At 32.8% G+C, this 12,742-nt stretch overlaps 1 protein-coding gene and 1 non-coding gene across 2 annotated transcripts; both read right to left on the bottom strand.

The window, feature by feature from the left end:
* Positions 1–4,188: 4,188 nt before the first annotated feature.
* On the bottom strand, positions 4,189–4,261 carry TRNAA-AGC (transfer RNA alanine (anticodon AGC)). The gene has a single exon. It is a non-coding gene; the product is annotated as a tRNA-Ala (tRNA).
* Positions 4,262–4,887: 626 nt separating this feature from the next.
* On the bottom strand, positions 4,888–7,793 carry LOC141845930 (eukaryotic translation initiation factor 4B2-like). The gene is made up of 3 exons (XM_074733927.1): positions 7,687–7,793; positions 7,170–7,604; positions 4,888–5,314 (listed from the first exon to the last, which is right to left on the bottom strand). Exons 1-3 carry the CDS (start codon positions 7,791–7,793, stop codon positions 5,290–5,292), a joined length of 567 nt encoding a protein of 188 aa, XP_074590028.1. The 3' UTR covers positions 4,888–5,289.
* Between the last annotated feature and the right edge of the window lie 4,949 nt (positions 7,794–12,742).

A 12,742-nucleotide genomic window follows, 5' to 3' on the forward strand; every position in this document is an offset into this window, starting at 1 on the left:
CACAAAAAGCGCTCGAATATCTCTATGACCCAACATTTGAGAGAAATGACTAATATAATTTGAGAGCTAAAGATTGTTGATCATGAGTTAACTAATGAACAACAGCTTCAAATAGTAATATGTTACTTTCTTGATTCTTAGGAGACGATGAAATATAATCTAATACACAGTGAAATGTATCAACACCTTTGATGATGTCACACACCATGTTGAAGTGGAGGCGGAGAGAATTGAATCTGCAAGGATTTCTGAATAAGTTTTTGTAGCTGAAGGTTATATTAGAACGTTTGGATCAAAGAATAAGAAAAAATGATTCCAAGAAGAGAAAGAGAAATGAAGTTGGTGTTGTTGTTGTTGGGTTGACCCAAATAAGAAGCAATTCAAAAGGAAAAAACATGGAAATAAACCTAAAAGCAAACTAACTTGCTTTAATTATAATAAAAAACGTCACTTTACTCAGGAATGTACTGATCTAAAAAAGGTATATTTATATTTATCTTTTATTCATAAGTATTATGTTGTTAGTATATTGTTGTTAACTGATTTTTATCCTTTGTGGATTATAAATTCGGGAGCAACAAATCATGTAGCTCATGAGCGAGCTACATTCGTGAAGTATCGTCGGGTACGGGCTGGCAACAAATAGATATAGCAAACAATATAAGGATTGAAGTCAAATAGATGTAAAAATAACTTTTCTTAATGGTGAGTTTGACAAAGAAATTTATCTGACACAGCTAGAAGGTTATTATATTATTGAAGGCCAAGAAAATAAAGTGTGTAGATTTAAAAAGTCTATATGTTGTCTAAAGCAAGCATCAAGACAATGGACATAAGATTTAATAAAGTCATTTTATCATATGGTTTTGAAATGATCAATGAAGATCATTGTGTTTTCTTGAGAAAGAAAGAACAAAAGTTTGTCATTTTATCATTATACGTTAATGATAATAGCAAGAAATTATATAAAATTTATGATAGAAGTCAAAATGTGGCTTTCATCACAATTTGACACAATAAATATGGGAGAAGTTGAGTACATCTTAGGCGTAAATATAATAAGAGATCGATCAAAAAGGCTTTTGTGTTTGTCTTAAGAGGCTTATATCACTAAAATGCTACATCATTTCCACATATCGAATTATAACATCAAATAGACATTTATAGCAAAAGGTATTATTCTGAGCAAGAGTGTGTGTCCCAAGACTTCAAAAAAAATAGTCGAGATGAAGAAAAAACTATATGTCAATGTCATTCGTAGTTTGATGTATACTATCTTGTGTATACATCTTGATATCAACTATATTATTAGCTTAGTTAGTTATTTTCAGTCAAATTCTAGGATCGAGACATTGAAAAGTGATGAAGAGGATATTCAGATATATTAAAAGGACAATAGATTATTATTTCTATTTTCAAGAATTTAATATGAGCCTAAAGAGCTACACAGATGCAGATTAGACAAGGGACCTTGATGATAGAAAATCCATATCGGACTATATCTTCTTACTGAATGGTGACATCATCTCATGGAATAACAAGAAACATGGTTGTATAGTATTGTCGACAATGAAAGCAGAGTGTGTGACTTGTTAAGAAGGTTGTGCAATAAGCTGTCTAATTAAGAAGGTTCCTAAAGCATCTGAAGATTGCTGAGAATTGTGTGAATTCTATTACAATGTACTGTGACAATCAAACTGCTATAGTTTTTTTCTAAGGATCCCAAATATCATAGCAAAGGTAAGCACATAACTATAAAGTATAACTTTATAAGGGATATAATTGCAAAAAGAAAAATATTTCTTGAGTATATCCCTACACATGCTATGCTTGCAGATTCTTTTACAAAACCATTGACTAGAGAACCATTTCAAGGACATGTAAAGTCTTTGGGACTTCGGAGATAATGTAAGATGATTATTTATGAAATGTCATGATCTGATCAGTATATATGTCTTTATTACATTTGGATAAAATCTTAGTGAGCATGTTGACAGGTTGAGATTGGTCCTCTCACATGGATAATCATCTCTATTTCTTAGCTATAAAAAGAGGTAAGATTATTACTTATTGGACAATTAATGAAGTTATAAATGAAAACATACTTGTAAGTTGGAATCACCTTGATAGTTGTATCAAGTTGAAATCATTTATGAATTAATAATGATCAGAGTAAATGAACTCACCATTTACTAAACCTATAAGAAGCCAAATTAGAATTCATAAGTTGAATTTAAGATTAGGCATTGGGAATATCTAGATTGAAATATGTACGATGTTTGAGAATAATATACGTTCTTTATTAGTAAAGAAAATAATATCATAGCATCTGATTCATACCACATATGCAATAACGATAATAAAAGTAATAGCAGAATGGATCTATGCTTTTCTACTATGTGAGACCTTTGAGATTATAAGTTAATCTTGATTTTATCATAAGTAACTATTTAGCTGTCTACCTAAAGTTTAATCAGGGACTGCTACTTTAATATGTATTCTATTGACTATGTATGATTTAGTCCATGGAACATGATTAGGAAAATGACTAATTAAAATGAATGGATTCAAGTTAATAAAAAAAAGATAAAAATATATTTACATCTTGGACATTTATTCATTGATCGACCAATTATAATTTTTTGTTAAGTACATAAAATATGATTATGAATAATTGTATTAAATTGATAGATTGAACATGTTCTTGACATAATACTCATTATGAAGATTAGAGGTGTTCATATTAATATAAATAATTTAATCTGGGATAAATGTAAGATGTCGATGTCTCCAATTTATTTAAAAAAATGGCTATGTAAGGTGTAACAAGTTTTTAGCATTAATTGTCAGAATATTTGTTGTTGCACGAATCATTTTTTCTTAAGTATCAATTGGATGTTCTATTGGTCTTTGTGACTTGACTTAGGCGAGTGGGAGATGTTGATAGTAGAAGATATGGGTAGTTATCAAAACTGCCCACGTGTCACACTTACCCCACTACTCTCTCTTTATTTAAGGGTGCATCCAAGTTCCAAAAAAGGACTGCTAAATTTTTTTTTTCGAAAGCTTTGTCTTGTGAAAATCTCTTCGGAGGAGAAACATTCATTGTCGATAAGGATTTGATTCGTGAATAATAAAGGGTTGTTCGATTTGTAACATTCTTCTGACGACAAACACGAAGAACAAGATCGACAAGAAATCACTTAAGTGTTTAATTACTTTTATAATATATAATTATTCGTTCATGCAAATCAATCTATCAATAGTCCATGGATCTCAACTTGCATAGTACAAAAAGTATATCCATCAAGCCTGACTCTTTGCAAAAGAATAGCTTTCGAGGAAAACCAAATTTGGGAGAATGAGAATGTAGGACAGATTATGCTTCAAGCTTGATTGAATATCGACCTTACCCTTGAGGACAATCCTAATTTGGGACAACCGCTAGAAAATAATATCAATCTTGCTTCAAGCTTGATTGAACAACGGCCTTGAGGACAGTTCTAAGGTGATGCCAGTTAATAATCATGCTGCTTTGAAATCTCCAACTCGAGGCCCCAGTGGAGGATGAGACAAGGCATAGTGATGCAATGTTATACTTTGTCGGCCTGAAAACGAGGAGATATTGGGGAAGGCTAAATAGGAAGGAACAAAAAGATCCATAGAGGAGGAGAAGAATGGCCCATTGGCAAAAAAATAAAAATAAAAAATATAAATGGAGATGCGGGGTACAAAAAGGCCATGGATCTCAACTTGCACAGTACAAAAAGTATACCCATCAAGCCTGACTCTTTGCAGAAGAATAGCTTTCGAGGAAAACCTAATTTGGGAGAATGAGAAAGTAGGACAGATTATGCTTCAAGCTTGATTGAATATCGACCTTGCCCTTGAGGACAATCCTAATTTGGGACAATCGCTAGAAAATAATATCAATCTTGCTTCAAGCTTGATTGAACAACGACCTTGAGGACAGTTTTAAGGTGATGCCAGTCACTCATCATGCTGCTTTGAAATCTCCAACTCGAGGCCCCAGTGGAGGATGAGACGGGGCATAGTGATGCAATGTTATACTTTGTCGATCTGAAAACAAGGAGATATTAGGGAAGGCTAAACAGGAAAGAACAAAAAGATCCACAGAGGAGGGGAGGAATGGCCCATTGGCAAAAAAATAAAAATAAAAATTATAAATGGAGATGCGGGGTATCGATCCCCGTACCTCTCGCATGCTAAGCGAGCGCTCTACCATCTGAGCTACATCCCCATTGATTTTAGCTCTCAATTATCCTATTTAAATTCAAGTACATTTAGATCTGAAAACGCACCTAGCCATTTTGAAAGTAAATATTTAACGCCCCATACTTTAATACTCTTAAGTCATTTGAAATAAATATATTTAATCTAAAAAAAGTGAGAAAATATTTTTAATTACAGAAAGAGTTTGAATAATGCAGTTAGAAAGTGTAAATGCGTTAATTGATTAATGTATTAAAATTATTAAAAAAATTATAGACATAAATCAATAAGGCCAGCCAATCTTACTAGTTGAGACCCAATTACCCAAATAACTCGTCATAATATAAACCAAGTTAGTAGTCGATTATTGTTAGAAATCGGTTCGTATGGAAATTTAACATTTTGTGCAGCAATAGATTTGAGAAAGTTTTATCAGAAATAGATGTTTTCCAACAAAAATTTGCATGAGTGTCAATGATTAAATATCCTAATGATCATTCCAAACTATTAGAAATTTCTAGCTGCAATTACAATTGCCAAACCATACGTACTACAATGTACTTGATTATATCGTAACAGACACAGGCTTCCATGCAAACCAATATTACGTTCATCAAACATGCAAATCAGCCCTTCCCATATGTTTCTCAGAGATTCACATCTTTTTAACAAATGCAACTATTTTTGTTTAAATTCGTCCATAATCTTAACTACAAATGTATAAAACAAAACATCCTTACACGACAGCATGCAAGACAAGTGTTTAACTCATGTTCATGAGGACCAGTTGCAGTTTTATAGAAACAAAGTAAAATGATGATGAAGAGATCCAACAGTTGGTAAAAATAGGACATGTTTTGCCTCGGCATGATTGAAAAATAAAAGTTTGCACCGCACAAATGCAGCAATAAATTAGGCGATGAAAAAGTCCCCATCGCCATTCAAGTCTCATCACCAACTGCAGGCCAAAAATGAAACAAGCTGGAAGGGTTAATGAATTGACACCGTTGCTGGTTTCTGCTGTCTGAAGCCAATGAATTGACACACAACATCACTTCACCAACCCTCCCTAGCACTGGACCTGGAAAAAAAAAAAAAAAAAAAACAGAAAACAATCTGAGAAAGAATGAAAATGAAACAGTCAAAAACCGATCACGAAGAAATAAGTTGTAAGAGTAATCCATCTGATAAAAAAGTAAACGTGACTTGTTTAAAAAATTACAGTTTGTAGGAGTGAAAATATATTCTCTTTGAAATCAAAGACAATTGAACCAATTAAAAAACTAGCACTTTTATGTTCTCAGTAATTGTAGTTGCATCGACAAGTTTAAAATTAACGATAGCCCAAAATCACATTCCAGCTCTAACAAGAGGTTTTCTTAGAACATTTAAGTTTCACAGCTAGTCAAAGGATAAGTATTTGCAGCAGAAAACTACTTTATCAGTCTACAAGCCAGAGAACATGGGAGGAAACCTAGAAAGGGCAAGTTTGGTGCTTGGAATAAGTAATGCCTAAAGAATTAATCAAGGCAAGTGCAAATTGTGCTAATGAAATTGCAGCAATGTTGTTTGATTGGTTGCTTACAAACACCCTACCCTTGTTGCAATTGTAGTAATGACGACCAATGCAATAATACTTCTGTAAAGATGATCAAAATATTCCAATACTTCACTACAACAAGCTCTAGAAGTTCAATTTTATACAAGAATATAAACACTTGTTCGAAAATAAGCAAGGTAATGTTTTTTTAACTAGAAATTCTTATGTCTATGAAATTAAAAAGCAAACTTATTATCAGACTTTTTTTGTCTATATCAATTTTACAAAGTTATAACACCATGTTGATTTTGTATCTTTAAACCTAGTCAAAGAAATATAATCTAATTCTTTATTTTCTTTATATTTTATGATAAAAAATATAAAATCATGCACTAATAGTGCTAGACTCTAACCAAAACTATTTGAGATATCTGATAATTTTCTATTTCTACATATATACAAAGAAATGGATTGGTATCAAATAATCTGTTAAGTCTATATCTATGATGACATATCGAACATTTTCATTTTTCAAAAAATTTGTTTAAATATCACTTGCAGGTGGCAATCACAAAATGCAATTACTTACAAATCATCAAATAAAACATTACGTAATACAAAAAAAAATTAACAAATTTGAATATCACTAGTGATATTATTTTCAATAAGAAATAAATGGAGACATTAGATTCATATAATTAACCCAAAATAGTTGGGATAAACATGGATGATAATGAAATAACAAGTGCAGTTTGTACGGCTTAATTATATATAAAATTGCAGCTTAGATAGCAATAAACCAAACATTTGCAAAATAATTATTCTACTAACTGCAATTTTTTACTGCCAAAGCCACACTTCCAAATCTTGAAGAAATCAAACAATTCCTGAATGCTAAAGCTACTTCCAATTTTGGAGGAAACCAAATAACTCCTAATCCAATTTGATTTAGTATGACAAACACTAATTAAGACTAAACCATCAAAATTGGCCAACTCAAAAAATGAACTCTGTATTCATGTTTTACACTTCCAATCTCAAGCTAAATCAATAACTCAAAACTTCAAAAGTTAACCAAAGAAACAAATCCACTAACTTAAATTAAATTTATTGAATGGCAAACCCTAAAGCATAATTTATTGAATGGCAAACCCTAAAGCATTAGGTATACTTTAAAACCTAAATCATCAACAGAAAAGGAAGATAATTTCATGAAGATAACAAAATGTGGTAAAACTAATCAATAATAATAATTTAACCCAAGAATCATAAATGGTTGTGAAACGGAGCAACAAACAGCCACTAAGACATGATTTCCCAAAGAGGTCCCAAAGAGGTAAAGAACAATACCATCCAAAAGAGCAAGAAAAAACAATCAAAGGGATATATGATGCACCTGTTCCCATTCCTGCTGTCAAAGAACCCTCTATCTCTCCGGCCGTGAAGCCCTCGCCTATCATTCATTGGATTTCTCAGAGCATCCTCTGTCCCACTTCTTGACTGTGGTGCATCGACAAACTCAACACTCTTAGAACTTTCAGACATGCCAGACCGAGATGGTGGTCTCGTAGATGATGTATCACTCCTTCCAGCTGCAGATCCTGGTCTAGAATTTGCTGTGACCTTTTGGCCAAACCGAACCTTATCATCCAACTGACATGCTAGAAGTTCAAGATCGCTTTCCTTGTTGGCTATCTCTTCGTGGAGCCTAGAAAGTTCTTCAGAAGATAGTTTTACAACCTTACTATTAATGCCTAACTCAGCTTCTTTAGTCAATGCCTTCAGATTATCAATTTCTACTTTCAGCACCTTTTCTTCATCAGTCTGAGGTCTGAGAATCAGTTAAAAGAAAAGCTTGTAAATAAGAAACATAAACGTAAGAACAACACTTGATAACCATGCTCAAACCACACCTGAAAGGGTACAACACAACATCGAAACATAAGCTTGAAGCTTCAAGCGTGCTATTATCTGAGGAATTATGTGCTAGTCTATGGCTTGTCCAGCAAAAGCAAGGCATGTATATCTTTAAAAGTTATTAATTTTAATTGTCTTTCTTTCTTTTCATGTAACAGTAATGTTCTTAAAATAAAAGCAGAATGAAAACACAGATTCAAGAGCAAGTTGACAAGTATAATCATTCCATGATTCTATCTCTTGACGGACCTCTAAAACAAAAGGACAAAGACAGAATGAATTATGCAAGAGTTATTGTAGTGGGAAGAAAGGGAGAAAATACAGAGGTACAAGGGAAGTGAGGTAGAAAGAAGCATGAGATATTCAATCTCAAACGATGTTGGTGAGAACAAAAGGAAACACAATTAAGAAAGAGGCAAGAGTGAGGCAGTAACACTAGAAAATATGCAACATATTATAATTGAAAACAAGATTAGAGAGAAATTAAAATAGGATAAGGAATGGAGGAGACTCAAGGGGCAACCTGCAAGAAACTCTATGGTAAGGAAGATAAGAGAACACTTGGGCCTTGTTTACTTGTGATGATTTTGTTGGTTTCCGAGAGAAGGTATCCACTTACAGTGAATCCAAGAAAAAAATCATTACTTGGGGTGAAATGGGCAGAGGACTTTTCCACAATAAAAAATATCAATATTTTCTGTCTCTCCCTTCCTTCCATGATACCACTCCTTCCATTCTCTCAGATTCTTTTCTTTCCTTTCAACATTCGTAAAAATGATGTTAGTGACATTGAAAGCCAGTATCATCTATGCATTCGAACCATACCTTCTAAAACATTGTTATTAACATTATTGTTAGGGACCTAATTGTAAGTACTAGGGACCTAGTTGTAATACCATTCAGTACAAGCAACAAGATATAATTTTAAGACATAGGTAGAGGGACTACTTAGGTAAAGACAACTCTTTAACATCTTTCCAATTAGCAATATCATAGTTAACGCATGCACTACCTCACCTCAAGACTTGAGGATTTCCATTTCATGCCTAGTTAACAAGCCACCACACAAAACAATTTACAAAGCCTATGCAAACAGTCGTCAAACCATCACTAAGCAAAACAGAGTTGACTGAAGGCCATCCTGTTTATTCAAATTCCACATCTTTTTCAATCATTATGAAGAACACCTGTTTTCATTCAATACACAATGTAGAATTATATATAGCAATTCTTCTTCTGCAAAAGTTGTAATCTTCACTTATGTTTTGGATATCTTCAATCCCAAATGATGTTACTTTCCACGACCACTTCACGATTTCCTCCCGCTACTAGTGCTCCTAGCTTTTTGGCTCCATAAATATTACTACGAAAAAAGTTGAATAGAGAGCTATGTTCCATGGTCACTGGAATCCAAATCTAGTTCATGAGCCAAGATCAACTGGAACACACCTCTCCGCCCACAGTAGCCAAAATTCCTAAGCCTGCAAGAACCTCATGGGAGTGGATTGACACTTAGTTGCTTGCCTCCTGGTAATCCATTAATCTCAATCTTATAAGCATAGTTGCTACTTATCTTGTTATTAGATACCTAGACAAAGATAAGGATTAGTACAAGGGTCATATCTCTCGACCTACTATGCAATCAGCAGTCTCTTTCAGCTGTGGCAGTCTAACACAGACAACCACACATATCGGCTGATTCCAAGTCATTGTTGCTAATCTTAGAAATATCTTCTTAATCGCATCAAATATACGGATATTAAGGTTATACAGGATCATTTCGAAAAGCTCCTTACCATTATATTTTGTCACACAATCTGACCTGTACTAGAGCCAGCGATGGCTCACATCTTAGGAGGCATCTCAATTTCCCCCTATCAATATTTATATGGGGATGTTGAGGACATCTACTATATCTATAACATCATTTGATCCCTCAAGTAGACAAATTTGCTTCAATCACTCATCATCAAGATGGTTTTGTGATAGCAGAGGTCACCAGAGAAGCCATGGAGATCATACCAGTGGACACAATATCCTTTAGAAACTGCACATGGCTCAGTCAAAATAGTCACTCAAGATGGTTCATTGCTACAATCCCCTTGAGATCTAGGTCCACTATCCTAGTTCATATTGAGTACACTCATCTTCTATAGTTTTAGATTGCGACATATCCACATATATCCACATTCAAGATTGACTTATCTCTTCAAAGCACTTATATTGCATTTATGATGCATTCCACTGCTCTTCTACTTGATCCTTGATTTAAGTGCCTCTAAATGTGTCTTATAACATCTACTCATTCTCTATCTTTAATCGTTCACTTACTATTGCCATATTTACTTATGATTCTTGCAAAAGATATTGGTAAATTGCTGTTGCTCCATATATACTACGTTCCTTTGTACTTAATGTACTTTCATTTCCTTCTGAATTCGTCAACAATTACTAAACTCGCTAAATTTTTAAATTGCCATATATATTGGTAACATTGTTTCCATTTAAGATTCACAAGCAAGCAAGAAAGGTGATTAAAATGGAGTATGAATCTCAAAATTGGTAGACCATTTGCACCACCTTCAACTATTCATGGTTGAGCCCTCTAAGCTTCCTCTGTACATTTATAAATGTGTTGGTCGCCAGAGTCTTCCTAATCTTGGGAAGATGGTATCTAGCTTATTAAAAGTCTTAAATGAGAATCTTATTAGTTGGGAAAACAAGTTGGTTGGATGTATGTTTACCAACAATGACAATACAATGTGCTACTGCACTAGGTTCTCAAATTAAGATTCATATCGTGAGTCATTTTGATACATTATTGAACCGTGAATCATATTCAACCAGGAATTATAAGATTCAAATAAAAAATTTTAAAATATGTTAAAATAATTCTATTTCATTTTTAATAATTTGTGATATCTAAAAGTATTTAAAATAATATAATATTTCCTTTAACTACATAATTCTATTATCGAGTAAGTTTAATATTGTATCCTACATTAATGACAATGCATATTATTTAGTTCACTCCATTAAGAATTGAAATGAAAAGAGAAAGAAATAACTTGTCAACTGCTTTTATGATAGAAATGAAGGCATCTTAGACATGACATGACACCTAAGTCACTATTGATTTCATCCTTATTGTCATTTTATATATCAATGTGACAAGATTTTATTCTTCTCTATTTTTAGGTGTTGAGTTGAAACTGACTATCTCAAACTCACTCTATCTCTGCTTGATAATTTTTCCCTACTTTGCCTATGTAAACTTTGACAAGTCACTCTTGTAATCATTATGATTCTATTGTACAAAATATAAATTTTTTTTATTTTTTATAATAAATTTAGATTTAATGTGTCTAATATTGGGGCTTAATTTAATTTCTTAACGGTTGATTTAAACAACAACCAAACCTTTATCCCAATAAGTGGGATTAACTATATGGATCCTCCTACATCATTGGACTCAATCCCCTACTATATGTTCATCTATATTTAAATAAATTTTATTATGTTTTATCATTGCTAACCAAATGTTTTTGATTTCGTTTTTGATTTCCCTCTTCCTCAATTGATGTGTGTATTTGTCATACTCTCACATCGCCTAACTGAGACATTTATTGACCGCCTAAGTACATTTATTGAAGTCCATCAGTCGACTGGCTTTAGGAGCAATCAACTGATGTACAAAATTTTATAAAAAGAGCAGTCAACGTCGAAGACATTAACTCTTGATTCTTTCATCTTTCTAACAGCTCTCTGATACTATAAAAACTCTTTCTCTTCCTCCTAAAACTTCATTACAAACCTTGTACGAGGAAGGAATCGTTTGTAAAAGTTTCTCTGCCTTCGAAGCTTGCTTTGAGAAGGAGAATTCTTCATAGTGGAATCGTCAGCTGTGTGTGTGGATCCTTGGATTAGTCACCTCGTTGAGGTGGATACCAAGTAAATCAAACGGGTTAGCGATTGGAATTTTCTTTCTTGTTTTATTTTGCTTCCTCTAACATTTTCGCAGGCAAGATCGAAAAAAATCATTATTCACCCCCCTCTAGCGAACGCACCGATCCCAACATAATCATCTCTATTTCTTAGCTTTAAAAGAGGTAAGATTATTAATTATTGGACAATTAATGAAGTTGTAAATGAAAACACACATGTAAGTTGGAATCACCTTGATAGTTGTATCAAGTTGAAATCATTTATGAATCAATAATGATCAGAGTAAATGAACTCAACATTTACTAGACCTATAAGAAGCCAAATTAGAATTCATGAGTTGAATTTAAGATTAGGCATTGGAAATATCTAGATTGAAATATGTACGATGTTTGAGAATAATATGCGTTCTTTATTAGTAAAGACAATAATATCATAGCATCTGATTCATGCTACATATGCAATAACGATAATAAAAGTAATAGCAGAATGGATCTCTGCTTTTCTACTATGTGAGACCTTTGAGATTATAAGTTAATCTTGATTTTATCATAAGTGACTATTTAGCTGTCAACCTAAAGTTTTAATCAGGGACTGCTACTTTAATATGTATTCTATTAACTATGTATGATTTAGTCCATGGAACATGACTAGGAAAATGACTAATTAAAATGAATGAATTTTAGTTAATAAAAAGAAGATTCAAATATATTTACATCTTGGACATTAATTCACTGGTCGACCAATTATATTTTTTAGTTAAGTACATAAAATATGATTATGAATAATTGTATTTAATTGATAGATTGAACATGCCCTTGACATAATACTCATTATGAAAATTAGAAGTGTTCATATTAATGTAAATTATTTAATCTGGGATAAATGTAAGATGTTGATGTCTCCAATTTATTTAAAAAATGGCTATGTAAGGTGTAACAAGTTTTTAATGTTAATCGCCAGAATATTTGTTGTTGCACGAATCATTTTTTCTTACGTATCAATTGGATGTTCTATTGGTCTTTGTGACTTGACTTGGACGAGTGAGAGATGTTGATAGTAGAGGATATGGGTAGTTATCAAAATTGCCCACGTGTCACACTTACCCCA

Source organism: Curcuma longa, chromosome 15 (genome assembly GCF_044706935.1).
Source record: "Curcuma longa cultivar G26 ecotype Majalengka, Jawa Barat chromosome 15, ITB_CL_G26_1.1, whole genome shotgun sequence".
Lineage (NCBI taxonomy): Eukaryota > Viridiplantae > Streptophyta > Magnoliopsida > Zingiberales > Zingiberaceae > Curcuma > Curcuma longa.

Excerpts from the sequence above, each read along its gene's own strand:
- LOC141845930 (XM_074733927.1), bottom strand. The coding sequence starts at position 7,793 with ATGCCTTGCTTTTGCTGGACAAGCCATAGACTAGCACATAATTCCTCA. Across the intron at positions 7,605-7,686 it reads GTTGTGTTGTACCCTTTCAG|ACCTCAGACTGATGAAGAAA; the intron begins GTGTGGTTTGAG and ends ACTGATTCTCAG. Across the intron at positions 5,315-7,169 it reads GACAGCAGGAATGGGAACAG|GTCCAGTGCTAGGGAGGGTT; the intron begins GTGCATCATATA and ends TTTTTTTTCCAG.